Below are 23169 nucleotides of genomic sequence, written 5' to 3' on the forward strand. Positions count from 1 at the left end.
GTCAAAGAGGCCACCGCTGAATAAAGCCAGTCACAGAAGTCATTCTCGCCGCATTTACTGCACTAAACCCTGCTGCACAGATATCTCCGGTTAATGTTTGCTGCTATCGCTGTCGTGCCCTCAGGTCTGATAAACAGCAGCCAGGCAAACACAACACAGGCAACATGAGAGGTGCCGATAAGAGATCATACACAGAAGAGATGCGGGCTGCACTTGACTATTGCCCCTCCTGAACCACAGCCACTGCCGCTGCTGTGCTCGCTGAGTGGTTTTACATTACCCAATATCGTGTGGGTCTTGTGTTTGTGCATTTTCCACAATATAACTCTTGTGTTGCGCTTAAGGCATTTGTTCGACATAGACCTTGTCTGTTCAGATTATTATCTCAGTATTTCCCGCTGTCTGCCCGCTCGATCAGCTGACTGTCATATTGTCCATGTCCATGTTTTAATAGTAGTGTCGGAGAGCAGGCTCCTGTGCCTGGAGAAGAAGCACAAGTGTGTTTGAACGATTGGATCTTTACATCATCTGAAATGCATTTGAGTTAAGTTCTCGACTATTATTGGAAAGCTGTTCTCAGAATGTGGTTTACACTGGTCACAATGGTTTGGTCGAGTATTACTTTTGTTTTAGACCTGCGTTAGTACCGGTTTAGCCCTCTAAATATATTTACTATTTATTCTCTGTTGAATAGAAGCCTGCAACAGCTCGTACGTGCTTGCATAACTACATACATCTCTTATCTTAAGTTTCACACCACCCATACGTGTTCCCCCTCAGAGCTAACACTAGCAGATACAGTTCCTGGAGTTCAGAAAACAGCAAGGCAAACAAAAGTAGGTTGAACGTGGTGTAGATGAGAAAAGTGGGGTTAAACGTATCAGTGTCTCAGATTGCTATTGGTAAAGAATGAGTCATTCAGCAGCTCAGGTCTGATTGTGCCTGACTATTACACATTCCAAGAAGAGATGAAGAAATAACCTCATCCCAGTGCCTTTGTGTCACTGAAAGTTACAATTCAGCATCGTGAACATGGTTTTGACTTGTCTCAAATGTTGTAAGGCATCTGCTGCTTACTAACTTCACTTAAACGTAAAGTCTGATCTCCTTTATTCTAAGTCTTTTATTGTCTTTTAATTTAGAGCTTCTCCCGAACACAGAATATTTTCTCAACAAAATTAGCAGCCATGTTATTGTTTTTGAGCAAAGAAAAAAGCAGAAAGATGTACCGGTAATCATCAATGAATCACATTTTTTGAGCATGTTTAAACACAAGCATTAGAGAACAAGTCCAAATAAATGATTGCTATAATAATATGGAACAGTGCAGTGTTGACAGTCTGAGACCATTTGCTTTAGTTTTAAAAGATGTAAACAGAACAAAGTAGTCATACGTTTTAAGTTTGTCACCCCTCTATTTTATAATCTGAGGACAATCACATATTTATTTAAAACAACGACAAAACGATGTCTTTACGTCTGTTCAGTTATGTGCCCTGGAGGTGAGTGATTCAGTCGTCAGGGCAAATATCACACTTGAAGACTGGTACAAGCTGGAACACACAACTATGATCCCTATTACACCACTACAACAGGCCAACGCTCCACAACTGGACCTCTCTCTGGAAAGTCAAGTGGGTGCTGTGCGTGTGTGTCTCTGTGTGTGTGTGTGTGTGTGTGTGTCTGTGTGTGTGTGTGTGTGTCTCTCTGTGTCTGTGTGTGTGTGTGTGTGTGTGTATGTACGTATGTGTGTCTCTCTGTGTGTGTGTGTGTGTGTGTGTCTGTGTGTGTGTGTCTGTGTGTGTGTGTGTGTGTCTGTGTGTGTGTGTGTGTGTGTGTATGTACGTATGTGTGTCTCTCTGTGTGTGTGTGTGTGTGTGTGTGTGTCTGTGTGTGTGTGTCTGTGTGTGTGTGTGTGTGTCTGTGTGTGTGTGTGTGTGTGTGTATGTACGTATGTGTGTCTCTCTGTGTGTGTGTGTGTGTGTGTGTGTGTGTGTGTGTGTGTCTGTGTGTGTGTGTGTGTGTGTGTCTGTGTGTGTGTGTGTTGCCGCCTGGGAGTGAGGACCCATGCAGAGCACTCGCAGGGCTAATTAGGCAACCACAGCCCAGCAGAGTACATCACAGGGAGGAAAAGAGAATAGAGTGAAGATTGATTGTAGGGGAGCCAACAAAACAGTGATTTCATTTCTGCCGGTTGGTCTCAAGAAGGAGGAAATTTGCACAGTTAGTGATGTCTGTGTGTCTGCTAGTTGTTGGTGGGTTTGTTATGGGGCAAGCCGTGCCAAAATACACACAAAACAACTGCAATTTTAGCCCATGGCATTTTCAACTTGCCAATCTTTACCTTTCAGTAAATTTAGAATACTCAATGATATACAAAATAGTAAGTAAGTAAGTAAGAGCCCATTGATTAATCAATGCATTCATATATAGTAGGATATATATTGTATGGTTTTACTCTAAAAGGAGTGCCATCGAGGGTAGTTTCACACTATTGTCTAAGCAGTCGTGCTGTAACCGCCTCACCAAGAGTGCACCAGACCTGTCTGTTGTCAGGGGCCACGGAGGGCAGGACCTAAAGGCAGCAGCTCGAGTCCAGGGGCAAAGACCACAAAGACGCAGACATTTGGCTCTCATGTGTGTTAGAGTGGTGATGTGTGTGCGCTCACACTCAGAGCAGCGTCGTGAAGCGTAACCAGACTGTTCTGTCATACGCCCACACTGGTGTCTCTGAGAACAGCCACACACACAACAGCCCAGCCAGCCACCCCTCACTGCTGTGTAATTAACAGGCCAAGGAAATGGTGCTGCTGGGGTGGGTGAGTCGGATATGAGGAGAAGAAGAGCACAAGAAATCATCCTGAGCTCGTGCCTACCCTCAAGACACAGTGCTTTTTTCTCTGTGTGCTATGAAGAAAAAAGGAGAGGAAGGTGAGGCGAGGGAGAGAGATGCCGACTGGTCTTTGGAAATCTCTGTTTTGGTTGCAAGCTGCTGGCAGGCAGGTTGGTGAAGAGCAGGGTGGGAGCTAGGACCCTGTGGTATTGAATACACAGTTAGTGGAGGAGAGAAAGGGAATGTAAAGGTGTGAGGAATGAATAATAAAGTGTGCACAGGCACATGCACAGGCACATCGTCTGAAGAGTGCTGAGGATGGAGACAGGTTGACTGCTCACTTTGCTCCTGCTCAGAGGCTGTGGCTGTTACAGACACTCACAGAACCACAGAAAGGACAAAAGAATGATACAATACAAGACTAAAATAAGTTTGATGCATAAATTAAGGTGTATTTTTTCCTCTCTCTTTTAAATGTATTAAATCACGGATAATATGTCACCCTCCAAATGTTTTGTTACTCGTAACACTTCCAAGTGTTTACACAAAGCAGCTCACATTCATACTGCCATATTACTGACTTTGGAGGCAAAGTGGAGTGTTTTTGTATTTCCCAAGGCTTGTGTTTTTGTGTTTTGGGCAGTTCTGTTAATATATTGGTGATTTTGTTACTATAGGATTCCTTTCACTCTTAGATTGTGTAGATTACAGGTGAACACTTTTTACCATAGCAATTAAAATATCAAAACTAAATATTTTATATTTTGAATCGGCTTCAAATGTTCAAATATCAGTATAAACAAAAAGCTGAAGCTGTTTTTTTTTCCTGGAGCACATCTGTGATGAAATTTGTTTAAATCTTCAATCAATGTGTATTTTGTGTCTTATTTCTGGTTATTGCTTACAATGCAATCATATTTGAAATTCTTTATATATTATCCTCTTTGGTCTTGGCAAACAAAGATTGTAATCTGTTTTGTGCATACAAAATGTGTAAACTGTGGTTGGTATATGAAGATCAAAATGAGTGCCTTAAATGGTGTAACAGTTATGTAGGAGTGAAACAAAACACCAAACCACAGGGACCATGTTACACTGCAACGCGAATTGGACGCCGTATAGAGCCTTTCAGAATTATGGCCTCTGTTGCCTGCATAACCACATATGTTGAGCCAATCTGTTTATTGCAGTGACATTTTTATTGCTAAAGTGTGGGCAGACAATGTCATGGCTGGGTCTTGTTTTGAAAAAGGAATAATATACTGTGGTACAACTTCTCCGCCAGGAAACCATAGCTCATCAGAACTGATGTTCAGAAGTGAGCCAGGTTGGTAGCAGTATCAGTTAGATGGGCCAGCAGCTTGGCACTGCTAGTTTTAACAAGCTGATTGTCAAATCCCTCCCTGGTTAAAGATTAACCACTCACTAGAGCCACTGTATTATCTCCCACTGTCCAGGGCACACAGAAGCCAAGAGGATTTGGTGTGTGTGTGTGTGTGTGTGTGTGTAGTTCAACACTACATTCACTCAGCACAAGGGTGGAGCTGTGTGATTGTTTGACTGTAGACTTTGTGATCGGCTTTACTCCCAGTGGGGTGTTCAGACTATGTGTTTACTGTATGCCATTTAGCAGTCAATCTGCTTTGTGTGAGTGAGTAGGATAAATGTGCCTGTGTTTTCTTGTAATCTACATTCCTTTTTCTCTGTTTTGTTTTGACTTCCCTCGGGGTACAACAGCATGTGAAGAGTTAAATGCACCAGGAAGCTCTGTGTGTAACAGATTCCTTTAACCCTTGGCTTGTCACAGATATCTACTCCGCCAAATCAAGTACCTCGTATTTCCCAAGACCTTTAACGAAGACTCTAAACCTTGCTACTGCGTGAAGTCGTTTAATGGGTTTATCTTGAAGCAGCATCAGCTCAAATCTCTTTTGTGTATCACAGGATTAAAGGACAGTGACATATGCTGCTTCATTACTGGAGGGGTTTCTCTGATTAACAGGGAAACAGTGCCATCTGCTGGATTTGTGTGGTATCTCAGTCTGGGGAGATGTTACAGTGTTTGTGGTAAAAGTGGAAGCAGGCTCTCCCCTTAAGATTTCTGAAAATGATACTTATGTACTGCCCGGTGGTTGAGTGGTTAAAGCACAGCACATATTTACAGCCTGTGTCGTGAGTTTGACTCCCGACTCAGACAATCTACTGAATGTCCTCCCTTCTCTCTCATCCCCATTTCAGAATCAGAATCAGAATAATGCTTAAAAGTTCCTGTCTAATAAAGCCTTCGGGGGGAAAGAAATCTTTACAAAACGAAAAAGAAAATTATCCTCACTCTGGGATGCCGCTAATATACTAGTATTATATCATTATTACCATTTAGTTTAGTTTATTCATTTAACGAGACAGGGACAGTGTACAATTCATATTAACCCTAACAGGAGAGATGCATTCTACCAAGTTGTGCTTATCACCTGTTACAACTATTCCATTGCCTTTTCGTTTATTGTCTGTAGCACACAAGTAATACTCGTGTGACTTCAAGGCCAGGGCAATGAATCTGCTTTCTCATTTAGAGCAGAACTTAGACTTGACTCGGAGCCAAAATGCCTGACCTCCTTATAGATTCAGCCCTCAAAGCTAATCTCTCTTGTTGTCTTGTTGTCTCTGTTCTGTGAAAAGTGGCGAGTGACTAAAGGAGGAAATGACTAAAGGAAGCAGTCATCACACCCCATCTCTGACAGCAGGATGGACAAAGAGGAAGTCAAAGCCACAGTGCTCTGCCCCAGACGCTGTTGCACATTAGCCTCCTCCGCCCTGATAACACTACATAATTACACCGTACTTGTCGTTATCAAAATTGTGTGAAACTGGGATATATTATTCCGACAGGTTTGATTAATACTTGCAAGTTGTGGTAAATGAGTGCTATAGTGACCTCATATTACAGTAAAGAAAAGCATTTAGTCTTACAAATCTTGGGCATGACACAGGCTAGGACATGCCCTTCCTCTTTCTCGCTACTTTTCCTATCTTCTCAAGGGAAGGGCATTTTGCATACTTAACCTTCCCCCTTTCTGTCCATGTAAACATGAGCACATAGACATGTCGCTCTAGCAATGGGGTCAGATGTGGTGACCGCCTGAGCTGCCTCCTTCTTCTTGCCTCCCCTCCCCCTCTAGCCTAGCTCGCCTTGGCAGGACATGCATGCCACTGTCTGTTATCTACAAATGGCTGAGGAATTATAGGTTGAGAGGGGAGGAGGACTGAGAGTGGGGGGAGTTAGGGTGAGGTCATGTGACATCACAGCAGCTGTTAGCCTAAGAATTTCTGTTTTCTCACTTAGAGAGTGAGAGGCAGAACAAGGAGGGGAGAGATAGACAGCGTGTGTGGTGTGTTGCTTTGTTAGATAAGCTCCCAACGGTCTTTGTGAGCGCGAGAGAGAGGAAGGCAGGCGGGCAGCGAGGGGAGAGAGAGGGCGGACGGCCAAGCAGGAGATAGAAGGAGAGCCAGGCAGAGAGCGGGACCATGGTGCGTGTCCTGACCGCCGCGTCTGCCGGTCTGAGCTGCGCCTGTTCAAGTACGACATGCTGTGGTGGGGCACTGAGCCGGCTCCTGTCCTTTGTGCAGTAAGACACTTCCACCACACTTTGTATCTGTGAGGGGGTCACTGTGTGTGCCTCTGTGTGGATCTGTCAGTTTACATGTTTGTCTGTCTCCTTTCTCTGTCACCGTGAGCCCTGTTTGGACCGATAGAGTGTAGTCTTTCTGCTGAAATTAGTCTGTGAAAAGTTTTACTCTCTCTTTCCAGCATGTTTTTATTTATTTAATTGCCACTGTAGGAAATCTACTGAACAAGTTTCACAAACTGTTTTCATTGTCTTGAATCTCAATTACTGTTGTTCTTTTATTTACTTTTTGTTGGGTTTACTCAGAGCGCTTCTGATCAGTTTTATAGAAGCGTTAAATATGTTTTAATATGACAGTTGCCTTGTATTGTTGTACACAGAAGGCAACACTATCCTTTTAGAGCCTCCCAGATAAATCGAGATGAAACTTGTATGTTTCATACACACCAGTAAGGTCTAATTTTGCTTTATCTTGATAGCATTCATTTTGCTAGTCAGCTTTGTTGATAATTCTGCCTATCCTGCCAGTTGTGACTGTGATCAAAAATGACATTACAAACTATTCCAGTCTGCTGCATAACTGTCCCCTGGGATATTTATTTGTGTGTCTTTTGGCTACGTATGCACTGCAGGGCCATCACACACACCATTCTGACATTTAGGGATTTCACTGACCGAGGGACTGTCAGTGTGGTGTCACCTTTCACCAAAGAAGAACAAACTCTTAGGACACATAGCAAGCCCATCTGAATTTACCCTCTATACACTCTATGGATTTATTGTCTGGTAAAGAAGGGGGAACCTTTGTGTTTGTGTCCAATAGATTTGTTAGACAATATTTTTAATGGCTTGTGACTGTTTTGCTTTATTCATAAATACATTTGTTTTCACTATCTACATTATAAATCATCTGCCATACGAAACAGGCTTGTAAACTTGAGCATGCAGGGTGGCAACATTTGCAGACGGATACAGACTGAAGCTTGAGGGAGGAAAGGATGCCCTGGCCTCCTAACCTCCGACCTTTGACCCTGAGGCGTACCACCAAAGCCTCTCACACCACCAGTCCCCATGCGCCCCAGCTGTCACAAACATTCAGTGCCAAGCTTGTCTTTCAGAAACCTCTTGCAAGCTTTTGTTTTTTGTGATATTGACAATTTACCCATTACAGTCCACTGCTGATATACTTCAACATGTTTAGGTATTGAAATACTTATTCTTTTTTACCATTGTTCTTTTCTAGGCATGAGCCATGAGCCAAAGTCACCATCATTAGGAATGATCTCCACAGCGACCCGAACCACGGCGACGGTCAGTCCCCTCACTCCGTCGCCGCTCAATGGCTCCATCGTAGCCAATGGAAGTCCAGCCACACAGTCAACACACTCTGGGTTTGCTGCAGCCCTCCGTAAACTGGCGAAACAGGCAGAAGAACCTCGAGGTAAAAAAAAAATCTGCCTCTCCTAGAACAGGAGTACCAAAATCTTCATTCTTAAATCTTGCGGTTTTCATGTGCTTTCTAGGTTTTTGTGTTGTGCTTTGTGTATAGCACAGGCTAGAGATGGATCTGTGGACTGTTAAAATTGTATTTTTCCTGATGAAAAAAGTTATTGCACATCATAGATGGTCAGTGCATTTATGTTATGTGTACATAATAGTAGAAAAAGCTTCAGTTGTAGTCATCTGGACTCAGTTTGAAAAAGTAGACGTTTCGACTCTCATCCAAGAGTCATTGTCAATAACAGAATTTAGGTCGAGAAACTCTCGACCTAAATTTTTCAAACTGAGTCCAGATGACTACAACTGAAGCTTTTTCTACTATGGAACACGCCTGGACGAATGAGGGATTACACCGACATGTGTACATAATGCTACTAAAGGTTATTATCACCACCTTGTTTACTGGCATGAAATAGAAATTTGGTCTTTTGTTGAAAAGAACAGGCAATTCTGTAATAATTCATATAAAACAGTGGCGCGAAAGCCCAAACCTCTTTTTTGATACAAGCTTTTCCTCTAGAACGTCAAAAACGTTGTTGTTGGCTTTTTCTGTTCCGATACCAACATCAACCAATACCAGCTTCCTTTCTTTAAATTTAGGCCGTGGCTACAGAGCCGCGGCGCAGTCAAATAGCCCAGTAGTTTCAGGAGCCGCGGCTAGCCTCATGGCTAACCCTAACCTTAACCCTAACCCGGCGTGGTCAAATAGCCCAGCAGTTTCAGGAGCCGCGGCACGAAATAGCCTAGCAGTTTCGGCCGCGCGCCGCGGCTCTGACACTCCCTTAAATTTATTTGATGTTATCTAAACTTCCATTTGCATTTGCAAAAACTGTAAGCACCCGAGCCGTGAAACTACCCAATAAGCAGCTGGGTCACTAAGTACTACTGCTGGAATGCTATTGAATAAACTCTAACTTAAGCATTTAGTATCTTTAAACTGATTCTAACTAAAAATTGTATGAGGTGTGACAACACAATCTCTCTCACTGAGTTCAGATGGGCGTAATTGATTGAGAGATTAGCCAATCAGAGAAACAGATGGTTTGTTGTATCAAAATAAACATGGCAAACATGTAGAAAAGAAAGCAATAAGAAACATTGCGGACTCCTGTAGAGTCAATTAATGAAGCAATAAATAAGAGGTGAGAGAAGCTAGTTTTTGTTGTAATGTTGTTTGTTGACCAATGAGCTTCGCTGTTTTCCGCATGTTATTGAAATAAACAAACTTGATTGCACGGCTTGGACTGAGTTTGGACTGAGTCACGGGGAAATGCGTGGCAACCAGACTGAGAGATCTGGTGTATTCGAAATTACAGGGAGAACCAGTCTGGATCTTTGGCCAATAGAGTGTGTTTCTAGATTTGTTACTTAAAAACTCCTACCCCAGTTTGCCATTAACTGATGCCAAATACCTTCTGAAATCTTCGAAGGGAAGTGAACATAATTCTGTATATTATAAAGTAATAGCAAATCTAATTGGTAGTTTTTGTACATTCATTGATCAAAAATGCCAGGACAATGACAGGGAGCCTTGTGAACGTGCCGTCTATGACTATGACAGCAACATGAGCAGCAACATACCTGCCTCTCTTCAGAGGCTCACCCTTGCCCAGACTCCTAAATCATATCCCTCCCTTCTTAGTTATCCCTGGACTTTACTGGACATGACAGAGAGCCCCTGTCCTGCTCCTTTATGCGCCAGTTTCATAGAGTCATGTTTAGAGATTCTCTGTCTCTGGGTGGTCAGAGGCATGCATCTCTAAAGCTGCACCAACCACTTTGTCTGCACAGCCTGTATTTATAGGCAACACGCTTTCACACACATCCTAACACACCCACACACGCAAACAGTTGTCTTTGCAACTTGGTAAGCTTTGTGCACCCTCAGCGTGCTTCAGCCTGCTGTCCTTTCATTAGTGACTTTGATTTAGAGAGCCGGTTGGTTTTTGCCTAGAGAGTAATGCTATATGGAAATGCCATGACTAGTGTCCTAAGACAGAGGAATTAGCTGGGTTGAGCACCAGCTGATTTAAGACCTTGAACATGGCTGTTGTTTACACGCATACACACACACACACACACACACACACGCACACACATGCATACACACACACACACACACGCATACACACACACACATACACACATACGCACACACACACACACACACGCACACACACACACGCACACACATGCATACACACGCACACACATGCATACACACGCACACACATGCATACACACGCACACACATGCATACACACACACACGCATACACACACACGCATACACACACATACGCACACACACGCACACGCACACACACACACACACACACACACATGTATTTATTTATTTATTTATTTGTCTATGGGAGTTTTTATTTATTTATAAGAGATCTTCTACTGAAAGTGTTTTTCAGACTTCCTATAAGTGATCTGTTCTTCTGTATCTACCTCTGTATCTACCTGCGTTGCACCAATGAAATTTCCCCATGTGGGACAATAAAGGAATATTGGCTTGTATAATGAATAGCGCTGTATGGTGCAGACTGAAGCGGATACAGTATCTAACGAGGATGAGAGTTGTGCACGGCCACACTTTAATCTCATGACCACTTGCCACATGATTAAAGCTTCATATACTGTGCTCTCTCACATTATACTGTTAACACGGTGACTCTAAAAAGCAGAAACTTGTCTCCTTGCACAACTGTTTTTCCACTGAGCTCAGGCGCACCGTTACTCAGCCTCACAGCCTGGGGAGCAGGAACAGAAGTGCACAGCTGATGAGGAAGCAGACTGAACAAGAGAATGTTCACAGTCATTAGATGTGTTGGACACTAAGATGTTTGCCGCATTGCAAAGATCTTATGAATGCGGTTTGTGTGTATGTGTGTGGCCGGAGGCGCCCCTTGTTTCTGGGAGCCAATTACATGCCGGGACAGCAGAGCAGTGTGTCTCTGACCCCTCCATCTGGACCCTTCCTGGAGCCACACTATTCTCAGTGTGTGAGTGTTTAAGGCAAAGCCTCCGGACAGTGACTGTCCCTGAAACCCTCCCGAACAAGCCTCTATATCAGGACCACCTCTCACCTCTCACAACACAGGTGACTCACACAGGCCTTTTCAGTGTGACATTCAGTGTGTAGTGTCAGGTCAAGTAGAGAGCTCCTCTTATTTTCACCCGCCATCTTGTATTGTCTTCCTTTCCCACTCTGGCAAAGCAACAAAGTGCTCCTCCCCCCACCCCCACACATTGATGCAGATTACAGGCTTTGTGCAGTGCTGTCAGTGCGTGGCCAAGACTGTAGTAGCAGGTGTGTGCAATGTGTGTATTGTGTGCACATGTTGAGGCTTGTGCGAGTGCATGCTGCTGGGGTGGCATATGGATGCAGGGTTGACTAGGCCCTGCTATGCACACCAGGTGTGAAATGGACTGTTTAATTAAGTGCTGATGTTGTTGTAATGCATGCTGGATGGAGAGGCGTGGGTGGAAGGACAGGGTGTGTTTGATGGGGTTGGATGTGTTGGCAGTGAGGACCTGTGCCCCTTCTGCCTGGCACAACTGGAGCTGGAACCAAAGTGCTGTTTGGGGGTTATATTGGTGAGAGTGGCTTCATTAGAGGTCACATGACAGAATAAAAAACGTCTGCATTGGATCCATGGGAACTCGCTGCATAAAAAGTGTTATTAATTATGTGGTAAACAATTATGTTTTTCACACTGGGATCAAAGGTGGCACCTGAAAGACTTAAGTTCATTTGTTAATTTGTGCAATGTGCACATGTGGTTTAGCTTGAGCAGTGGAGTGTGGCAGCAGTCCCGGGGAGCAGGACTGATGATGGAAGAGAGGAGCTGTACATTAATCACAAAACAGCTCTGGACTGACACAGCGCTCTCTTTTGTTCCTTTTGGTGGCCCTTATGGCACACACCTCAGAAACATTCAGAGATCATGACCATGTTTAGGATGAGATGACTTCCCAGACAAATGCCAAATGACTACCGGTATTAGCATATTAAAGTAAAGAATAAGTGTGCATCAAGTACATTTATAACCATATATAGAACATGGTTGTGATATAGGCCTAGTAAAAAATGTGAAATCTAAAGATATGTTTTCATTTAGTTAGGAAAATGCCATTGACAGATCTGACCAGCAGCAGAATGCATGAAATTGCAAGACTTAGTATAATAGAAAGTGATTTAGTGTATATGTGAATGTGAAGTGGTAGGGATATCCACACACCAGTGCACCTGACTGTCTGTCTCCTTTATTTCTGTCTTTCCCTCACCTGCTCTCTTAATTATTTAGTCTACCTTGCCTTTCCTCCAGACCTCTGCTGATACATGGAAAAGAAGGAGAAAGGAGGGGGAGTCAGAAGAGGTCCGTTGCTTAGCAGTGGAGAATCACAGTGATCACCCCCCCTCTCTCTTGTCTCCAGTCTTATTTGTGCCCCTGGCCGTGTGTGCATGTGTGTGCATGTGTGTGGGGAGTGAATAGGCTGTGACGCTGGAGCTGTATTAAGTGGTGCTCCATTCCCCAGACTGAGTGGGCTACTATTGATTGGCCTAGTCTTGCAGGATAGAGTAATGGCTCTCCGAGGTGAGGGGGAGAGGATTAGGCCACTAATTGCCATTGTGTGGACAAGATATAGCCTATACCCCACCCCAACTGTACCACCCACTCACCCATCTGCAGCCTTTATCCTTTCTGCTTTCCACCTCACACCTCTTCTGCACTTTCACCTGCTTCTTCCTCTCTTTCATTGTCATATTTTTTGCCCATGATACATGTTGTTCTTCCTGAGTCCCCAGCCTCTGCCTATGTGCACTCATGGATTTTCAGACTTCCATCCAGACCAACACTTTATATTGATTTTCTTTATCCATCATTTAGTGGGATTAGTCAGATCATTATCTTGACACCACCTACCATAAAGTAGTCCGTTTTGTAGGTTATGTGTCCATTTAATCCATTACAGAAAATAGAAGATGATGGGTCAGAAAATACCATTGTTAATAGCAGCATCTGTTTACATGGATTTGATAGAGATCTCATTGTCAGTTAGCGCTACTGCATAATGTATTTAGTCTTGGTTGTTTTGTTTTCTTTTACAGAAATGTGGAAATACACTTCACAAATTATGAAAACATTACATAAAAGAAAATAATACATGGAAGGAATTGAGAAATGTTAAATGTGTGGTAGAAAAAAATACCTTGTTTGGTAAATATGCAAGTGTAGCATCAATCATCTGTGTTGGCAATATAAAGAAGTAAATGGCGATGAGAACAACCACAGTGGCAGTAAATGCACCACCGTGCTGAGGGCTCTGTGACCCTTCAGTAAGGATGAGCATCCTTTTCTTTTCGGTTTATCGGAGTGTTCCTCTGATAGCTTTGTGCATCTCATCCTGATCACTCTCATTTGATAAGTGCCGTCAGGCCATGTACAGCTGTTATGTGTTGTCATTGTCACGCTACAACTCTTTTTGTTCTGAAATAAGCTACAGATCCATTTAGCTTTAACTTTTCCAATTATTTTAATGTATTTCTTCATGTCATTTCTCTTTCTCTTTAGCTGCTTCCTCCATCAGCAGTGAATCCTCTCCAGTGTCGTCTCCAGCCACCAACCACAGTTCTCCAGTCAGTACGCCCAAGAGGGGTCCGCTTGGTCCAGGCCCGGTGCTGGTCCCCTCTGTCGGTCACAGCGTGCCAAACACTCCACCCGTTGTCACCATTGCTCCAACTAAAACTAGCAACGGCCTCTGGAGGAGTGAAAGTCGTCAGGTACATTTGATTTGCTCATTATAAGTTTACATTTATTGTATTAGTATCTACTGTTTATCACTGTGGAATGCAATGGGCTGCCAAGTAAACATTTCAATAACTAAGCTCATTGATTGTCATGAATGCTCTTTGCAAAGCTCTTGGGGGATTATGGGATTCTGCTACTGGCCTGTGCCTATAACATGACAGTCTGCCTTTGACATACGTGCAAGTGTCTGCCTCCACTGTGCTCTCGCCACATGTTAAACAATGTTAAACAGCTGCCATTGGGACATCGATGAGGGTTCACTCAGCGGCAAGTAACATCTGTGCCCATCAAGTCCCCCTGCTCACTTGTTTTGCCCTTGGACCCTGCCCCTCCAAGGATTTGGCCTTTAGCCTCACCCCCAGCTAACCCCCAAAGCAGTCAAGAAGCCTACACCCCTACCACAACACCCACTGTGTCACATAGAAGGGTGAAGAAAGGGGAGGGAGAGCTGCTTGCTTTGATAAGGACTGGATTGTGGATTATGGCCCAGCTTTAAGCCTTCTTATCTCAGCTCGGGGCTAATGGTTGAGGCCAAGCGCATGGCTATGAGCAGCCCTGACAACACGCAGGAACTCTCAGGAACACTTTGACGGTTCCAAGGAGACAGAGAAAAGAAAGATGGTAAAAGGTGGAAGAGGTCAGTCTTCCTGTGAACTGTGAAAGTTCTGTGGCTGTTCTTCTCCTGGACCCACAGTCACTAAAGCATTTATAACATTATTCACTCAAGTGGAAGACTCATAAACATGCATTTATAAATATAAATAATTATCGGTGTTTACGTCCATACGTCCATAGTATATTGTGAAGTATGCAAGTCTTTAGGTATTTTTTTCAGAGGGAGGTGACAGGCCAAAGAAAGAAGGAGGGGCTGGTGCACTGGCATTTTGCTTTATTGACCACAGGAGTCTGCTCCCACTGCCGTCTGTAATTGCTTTTTAATTGCCAATTTGGAATTCTGGCTCCATCTGAGAGGCATAAATGAGCACTCTACACTGTGCAGGGTCTCCCACCCATACTGAGGGGTTACAGGGCCTTGGTCCCACTGAGGGAGACTGCTGTTAATGGATGTTTAAGAGATTTGTGTTTATTATTTGATGGCCAGCCCAGCAGCTTGTGCTATGGGACAATTACTGCTTTTGTCAATGATTATTTGAGAAAAGATGTACAGTATGTATAGTTTAAATGGTTTTGTTTCTCTCTTTACTATTAAATATAGTACAGTCACTTCAGTCAGAATAGATTTATTTCTTGGGAAAAATGGCATAAATTGTTTTGGTCTTTGCTGTTTTGGTGGAATGTGATTGGTTAGAATAGATTAGTAAGCATCCGAGTACATCTAAAGACCCAAAAATAAGTTTCATATTTGTCACTCTTCTTCTATTCTGTATCTACCTCTGTATCTACCTCTGTATCTACCTGCGTTGCATCAATGAAATTTCCCCATGTGGGACAATAAAGGATTATCTTATCTTATTAATATTGATACAGCATAATACATATAAGTATTTTGCCATTACAGAGTGTACATGTTAAAATACACTGTACATACATATTCTTCTTACATAACTGTGTGTTCGCTCGACCACATCTGACTTGGTTTTGTTTGTATCTGGTGCAGCATAGAACAGTTGTAAGTTGTTAGTGCATTTGTAGGTAGCAGAGCGAAAGCAAAGCTTCTGAAATGTACTCCCACTCCCACAGCAGGATGCCTTTGTAGATCTCAAACAGGGCGTGTTCCTGTGGAGTCTTATGAGTTTGTTGTGTGATTGGATAAGTGAAGGTAGGCTTCCTGCCAATGAGTCAGAAGAGAAGAGGCAGAAGGATTTCTTAGGGGTTTTGATTATTATATTTGTACAGATGTTACAGTGTGAGCACCATGCACAATCTCAGTGGTATGTCTGCCACCAATTGCTTCACTAGTGGAGAGTTACAAAGAAAAGCTCCTGTGTCATAGCTTGGCCTTTATTTTGCTTCTATTCTCCCCAGTTTAAGCTCACTGCACTGACCATTGGGACATCACAGTCCACAGAAACAATGACTAAGACGCTCTCTTTCTTTCCGTAATTAGGCTGACTCGGGGCCCCGTGGGGCGAGCAGAGAACGCCTGGGTGCAGAGCTCTCCCAAGAAAAGACTGGCCACCCCGTCACAGCACATCTCATAGGGAACCCGTATGCCTTTGGACTACCTCCGGGTTCAGTCATGCAAGACTCACGTTTCCAGCCCCTCAAGTGAGTTCACTCTCTAAATCCACAATTTATAGCCATATAAAAGGTAATATGCAACAAATGACTTATGAGATTAATTTAGATGACACAGAAGTTTCAAGTTTTGCTAACATATTTGCTTCTTGCTCCTTTCCACAGTTTGCCCCGACAGTTGCCTAATGCAGTGCCCTCTGGCCATGTGCCTGAAGAGTACCTCCGTGGTTTCCGACCCTATGGAACAGCTGAAGATGCTCTCCGCATGCCCTCTTTGCCCTTGGGCCTGGACCCAGCCACTGCTGCTGCAGCAGCAGCCTACTATCACCCCAGCTACTTGCCGCACCCCTCCTTTACACCATATAGGTAAGCCCCATTTGTTTTGTTGACATAGCATTCATTCCTCTGAGACCAAATTGTGGTGCTTTCACTTGGGCTCAGCAATGCACCACAGCCTGACCTTGAGTTTATATTTCAACAGTATCATCATACTTGGTTGAGTGCGGCAAATGTATATTGATAAAATTGATCAGATCACCTACCGGTACTTATTTTGGGCTGTTTTGCCTTTAGCCAGTCAGTACAGCAGGATGAATATAATGAGGGAGCCCAGAGATGGGATATGTCAAAAAGTACAAAGTTATCAATGAGCATATTATTATCGGTTATATATAAAGTACACATTGTCATGACTGTTGCCATTGAACCGATGGAAAGAGAGATCAACAATTTATTTTTCTATCTTTCAGGATGGATGACCCGTTTTGCCTCTCTGCTTTGAGGTCACCTTTCTATCCAATGCCACCGGGGGGTTTACCACCCATTCACCCCTCAGCAGTACATATGCATCTACCTGGTGTCCGCTACCCTGGAGACTTCACGCACTCGTCACTATCAGCACTGCAGTCTGAGAGGTAAAAGCATTTCCTGGGCTTATGCAGTCAATTTCAGTTTTTTTTTTATTTCAAATTTTAATTAGTTCTCTTTTATGTCAAAATTTTCAGACTTCAGCTTGAGGATGAGCTGCGACAAAGAGAGAGGGAACGAGAACGTGAGCGTGAAAAAGAGAAGGAACGGGAAGCCGAAAGGGAAAAGGAGAGAGAGAGGGAGCGGGAGAGAGAGCGAGAAAGAGAGAGGGAGAGGGAGAGAGAGCGAGAAAAGGAGCTGGAGAGAGAACGAGAAAGAGAGCGAGAACGAGAGAAAGAAAGAGAGAGAGAAAAGGAGCTGGAGAGACAGAAAGAGAGAGCACTGAGGGAAAAGGAACTGCAAGCCTCCAAGGTCATGGAGAATCATTATGTGGTTGATTTCCATGGCCTGAGGGGTCAAGAAGACCGATCTAAGCCTGAAAGACTTACTCCAAATCGGGCTGGTAAGTATATGACACAAACACACAGTATTGTATGGTTATGATGCCAAACTATTTTGACACCTGTGTTTTCCAGATAAAACCAAAGAGCCCGCCCTCCCTGCACCCAAACCAGTACCACCTGGACTCCACTCTATGGCATCACCTCACCACTCTCTTCCTCACCTCTACATGGGGCCTAGCACTGTTGGGGCCGGAGTTTTGTCCACCATGATTCCAAGAAATAATGAGGAAGAAAGGTGGTTGGCACGACAACGCAAGCTACGGCAAGAAAAGGAAGATCGTCAGTACCAGGTGTCTGAATTCCGCCAGCAGGTTCTGGACCAGCATCTGGATCTGAGCCGCACCACAGACACAGACCACAGAGCGGACCCACAAAGGTATGGGGCTGTTGCTACCTATCCACATCACCCCTCGCTCGTGTTGAGAGATTCAAGTGGTCATTTTGCCTGGCCTTTGCATACGGGGACATATTGTCCGACTTCTTGTATTTCAGTGCAACATAGCAAAGGGCATCACGCATTAAAAATGGCCCATTGTATCCAGAGGCTTGAATGTGCCAGCCTAGGCCCTCTCACTCAGTTTGCAGTCTTCATGTCTACATTTGACGTCACAATCCCATGAGCAAAAACATTTCGCATTTTTCATTGAACACAATGTTCATTGTTCTATAACAGATGCACAAAGATAACATGAATGTGTTTCTACAGATCCCTTCCAAATCACCATGAACCAGGAAGCCGGGATCTCCATGTTCACTTAGGTGCCCCTCCACCTCTTATTTCTCCCAAACCCCCTCTGTTCCAGCGCGAGCATCATCCTCCACCTCCCACCACACTGTGGAACCCTGCATCACTAATAGAAACCTCATCAGAGTCCAGACGTAACCATGATTCCTTAGGGATGGGACACTATGAACGGGTGCCTCCAGGGCACTCAAAATATGAGGACACCAGCCGCAGAAGAGAGGGGGGTGTAATGGAGAAGTATCCCCCTTTGAGGTGTCCTCCTGGCTCTGAGCCTAGTACGTACCTTGCTGATTTAGAAAAGTCCACCCAGTCCTTTTTTAACCAGCAGAGGGCATCATTGTCCCTGGCAAGCCAGTACGAATTGGAGGGAGCCCTCAAAAACAAAAACCTTCAGGGACACTGTAGACTGGGCCAAGCCATTGGGATCATCTCTGGCTCAGCTGTGGGACAAGTAGCTTCAGTCGGGATGAGCCCAGATATGACTATCATCTATGATGAGTACCTTCAACAGCATCGAAGACCTGTCAGCAAACTAGATCTGGAGGAGAAGAGAAGAAGGGAGGCCAGGGAGAAAGGTTATTGATCACACTAAAACGCTGTTTTAACATGTTTATTTCCTAATCAATATGAACTCTTAGTAGTAACGTTTCGTGTCCTTCAGGTTACTACTATGAACTGGATGATTCATATGATGAGAGTGATGAGGAAGAAGTTCGAGCCCATCTCCGCAGAGTGACAGAGCAGCCCCCTCTCAAACTGGATGATTCCAACGAGGTGAAACACTCTCTGTCCCTTTATTTTTCTTACTCTATATTCTTTTACTCACCACGCTGTTCTATCTGAAAAGAAATTGGACTTCTTAGGAGTGGTTGGGCTGACTTCAATGAACCGCAGAAATGAGGTCGTTCAGCAGAAGAGAAGGAAGAGAAGGCGAATGCTGAGAGAGCGTAGTCCTTCACCCGTGTCACAGCTGAAACGCACCCCCCCACCACCTCAGCTCAGCACACGCTTCACCCCAGAGGAGATGGACCAGGCCCCACAGTTAGAGGACAAGAAGAGATTTCTCAACATGTTTAGACTATCACATGTGACTGTGCAACAACGGATAGGTAAGGAGATGTTTGTCTTGCAGCTTTGAACAACTCACCAGACATTATTATTGTTATTTGTTAAAGTTTTTAAATGTTTAAGAATGTATTTTGATCAAATGGTGTTGTTCCTTTTATGTATTCTACAAAATACAGTTTATAATGTACAGTAATGGAAATACATTAGAGAGACTTGTCTAGGGTTAAACCTTAAGCACTTAATGGGCATAATGGGAGCAGTTATTGCTGTATACCGTTTGTTTATAGCTCGGACTAACATGGTAAAGTAATATTGTTATTACTCTTTTTGTTTTTTGTTTTCCAGATAATGAAAGGGTGACAGAGCTCCTTCAGGCTATTAAAGAAAAGAGCATAACTTTGGATACCATCAGACATGCTTCTCATCCACTCTGCAAAAGCCCTTCGACACAGATCTCCGGTGAGACCAATGATGAGACTAATGATCATGAACAGTCTGCTCTCATTTGAGCTCATAATTCAAACCATGTGAAGTATGACAACTGACTGTTTGATAATAATTACAGCCTCACAGCCTCCCCCTGGGTCAGAAGAACACGTCAGGCTTCATAGTCCCACCTTACACTGCCCAGCATCCCCCAGTGGTCACTCCAAACCTCATGGGGACACATTAAGACCAAAGGAACCCCCATCCCCAGCTGTCTACCCAGACAAGTCCCGGGGGTCTGGTGAGGGACACATCACTAAGAAGAACTCTAGCCTGTTGAATAGTTTGCGGCCCCCTCTTCCCCTGCCGGCTAAAGAAGGCCTTCACAGCATCAATGGTCGCACCAAGCCCTGGGACAGTTTCACGCCTGAAGAATTTGCCCAGCAGTTTCATGACTCTGTGCTTCAGTCTACACAGAAGGCTCTGCAGAAGAATAAAGGTATATTATGCTGATTGCATACACATTTGAATATTAGTAGTTTAGTAGTTTAGTAATAGTAGTTTAAAAAACTGGTTGTGTAGAAGATAGATTGACAATTCAAATGAATCTGATGCATCCTGCTATGACTGAATGCACATTGTTATCTTTAGGTACCGGCTCAGGTTCAACAGAGTCATCCCATCTCCTGGAGACATCAGTCCATTACAACATTCCTGAGCTGCAGAGTACACCAGGACGAACAGCACAATCTCACACAAACGCCATTTCCCGAGCAGTCACACACTCTCAAGCTAATGGGCAGCACTTCTCTGGAGCAATACACCGGGAAACCTCAAGGAGAAGGGAGGACATGTCTGGCCCAGAGGATTCTGAGGAAGATGAAGATGAGGAATGCGAGGCACCTACTTCCAAATGGCAGGGGATAGAGTCTATATTTGAAGCATATCAGGAATATGCTGAAGGTAACTTGGAAATATTTAGTTCAGCTCATTGTGATGTCTAATTGACTTCACATGGAAAAGATTTTCAGACTGACTTTTTCTCTTTCTAGAGCAAAATTTGGAGCGCCAAATATTGGAAAACCAGTGTCGGAGATTAGAAGCTCAGAACTACAACCTGAGTCTCACTGCTGAACAGCTGTCCCACACTATGGGGGTAAGAAATTGCCCTATTGTTTTTCTATTGAAAACAAAAACAAATGCTTCTGTATATTTTGTCTGATAATGCTATTGATGATTATTTTTGTCCTGCTGTTCCCATTTAGGAGCTTGTGTCTCAGAGACAAAGGCTAGCAGCAGAAAGGGAGAAGCTGCAAGCAGAATTGGAACATTTTAGGAAGTGTTTGACTCTACCCCAGACACAATGGCCCAGAGGCAGCCATTACAAGGGTTACCCTCCCAGGTGACCCCCACATGTGCCCCGCCCCTTACCGCCTCCACTTTGAGACTCAGAGTTTATTTTTATTGACTTTGTCAATGTTGCGTCTTGGAAGAGATTGTTTGATTTTGATGATATGAATGATTCAATGTATAAGCGAGGCCATACACTGAAGGACCGTCTCTGATTTGTGGCCAGGTTGGACTTGTGCCACGAGCCACACAAATGTGTGCCAATGTAGCCAATCATAAATGTAGGGGAAGGAGTGCCTAAAGAACAACATCCTTCAAGTCCAATATAGTTTAGGCACCTAATGCGCTTTGTTTAGCCTGCCCTTTAGCCACGCTTCACAGACAATCCTGCCAATGAGGGAGCAGCTACTCCACAGTGGGTGTGGTCAAGAAACTTGGACACAATAAGCAAATGCTTCTGGCCCATTGGAGCTAACTTCATCATAGTGGCCATTTGAGCTTTTGAACTGGAAATGCACTTAAAATGAAAAGCTGAAGAACTACCTGGTGGTACTGTGTTACAAGAACTCTTGAAACTAGGGAAGAATTTAAAAACTGCACATTTTTTGAAAGACTTAATGAAAATGTTTTATTTGAAAAGATAAAATTTGAAAATAAGAATTTTAAAAGGTGCTTCAGCCTTGACATGTATATAATATGAAGAAAGAATTTTGTATGTTTTTATTATTACGTTAATCCTTGTTTTAAAAGAAAAAGCCTGCCATTTTATATGTTTATGCTTTTGGGTTAAAAAGAAAGCCTTGCTTTTAGTGTTTATACTGCTGCTGGCCAGAACAGCTCATTTTAGATTTTAAACAGAGTGAGAGAAAACAGGATCTGCTGCTCATTTTACTTGTTTCACGACTACAGCCACAGGCACTTCATCTGGCTCATCCGAGATGAGCTGAGCTCAACCTCACGCAGAGGCTCCAAGTTATGGCTCCTGTTCTTTGCCTTTGTTTACAGCAGCACGTCTGTCAAATGTCCATTACATTTACCTTTTTTTACTTGACTCTTTTAAAAAGACACATGAAGAGCACCCAGCTGACACTCTTTATTTATTAATTTTCAAAACTCGACCATGTTTTTATCATTAGCCATGTGCCAAATTTCATTTTAAATTTGTGGTTAGGTAGCCAATTATCAACCCAGAATTGCCATCATATAGAACTGAATAACTCCATCATTCCTTGGTTTTGAACCTATTCTGTTGTTTTTAGCACACATGTACCTGCGATTAAATCACTGGTCTCCTTATCAACAATTGGAGGGAGTAACAACTTTCACACAAATGAACGTAAAGCTGTACTGAAGAGTCACGACAGACATGAGGAATATTGCATACAAGACCCACCAGGGTCTGCTGCACTGATTATGGTCAATGTAGGGTATGCTGTAGTTTATATTAAATGAGGAAATGACACAGACTGTAGTCTCAATACCCAACACAAAGAATTCAATAGTTTCAAGTGCCTCCAGAATTTAGGAGCGAGAGGGTGTTTGCTTTTATCACTGCTGTGATCATCAGGGACTCAATTTGTTGTTCTATGTTACAGTATACTACACATCTGTCTATTGTTCTTTCACATCCTCTATTTGTGTGCAAGACCTCCTACTTTTACATTCTTAATTGTCAACAAACCTAAAATCTGATTAAACTTTAAATCACAAGATAGAGCCTATATTATCAATAGGCCTATGTAATAACATGCATGCAAGACGTAAGCTGCCAAGATGAGGAAAATGGCCCTTTAGGAGCCTAACTATATCATCAGTCCACACACACTCATGCAATAGCCCCATGAGTCAGCGGAGGATGTCTAGATGCTGTGAAATCCTGTTTTGAAATGTACTTGTTTGAATTCATTGTAATGTAATATATTCTTTGTTGAATGTAGTAATTAGGTATTTATGAATATATGACTGTGATTTCAGACAAAAAATAAAATATTTCAAAAATCTGTACTCATTTGCTAGTTAAAAGTCTTACATAGCCTACAGACACAATGCACTCAAATATATTGAATGGTACTGTGAACCTGGCACTATACTTTCATTCCAACTGGAGTACTCACTTTTAAAATCCAGTAGGGAAAGCAAACCTGCTTTTCTCCTTGTACAGGTGCTTCATAGAGCATTTTGACATATCAGGAGAGGGTCAAATCAAGAGGGGACATTTAACCACAGCGGTC

General features: G+C 43.4%; 2 protein-coding genes across 2 annotated transcripts in view; both read left to right on the top strand.

The window, feature by feature from the left end:
- gse1b (Gse1 coiled-coil protein b) overlaps positions 1-22938 on the top strand; it is a 114927-nt gene extending 91989 nt beyond the window's left edge. The window contains exons 3-17 of the mRNA XM_072465701.1: positions 7703-7900; positions 13544-13752; positions 15849-16009; positions 16145-16345; positions 16729-16893; positions 16984-17348; positions 17422-17725; positions 18056-18669; positions 18756-18868; positions 18942-19203; positions 19508-19621; positions 19728-20087; positions 20240-20551; positions 20641-20744; positions 20854-22938. Of these exons, the coding sequence (XP_072321802.1) occupies positions 7703-7900; positions 13544-13752; positions 15849-16009; positions 16145-16345; positions 16729-16893; positions 16984-17348; positions 17422-17725; positions 18056-18669; positions 18756-18868; positions 18942-19203; positions 19508-19621; positions 19728-20087; positions 20240-20551; positions 20641-20744; positions 20854-20994 (3623 nt within the window). The 3' untranslated portion in view covers positions 20995-22938. The remainder of the gene's footprint in view (positions 1-7702; positions 7901-13543; positions 13753-15848; positions 16010-16144; positions 16346-16728; positions 16894-16983; positions 17349-17421; positions 17726-18055; positions 18670-18755; positions 18869-18941; positions 19204-19507; positions 19622-19727; positions 20088-20239; positions 20552-20640; positions 20745-20853) is intronic.
- Positions 1-23169, top strand: part of cox4i1 (cytochrome c oxidase subunit 4I1) — a 215925-nt gene that overhangs the window by 185419 nt on the left and 7337 nt on the right. The window lies entirely within an intron of this gene.

This window comes from Eucyclogobius newberryi, unplaced genomic scaffold, assembly GCF_026437365.1.
Source record: "Eucyclogobius newberryi isolate DKJ021-1_F unplaced genomic scaffold, fEucNew1.0.hap1 SCAF_5, whole genome shotgun sequence".
Lineage (NCBI taxonomy): Eukaryota > Metazoa > Chordata > Actinopteri > Gobiiformes > Gobiidae > Eucyclogobius > Eucyclogobius newberryi.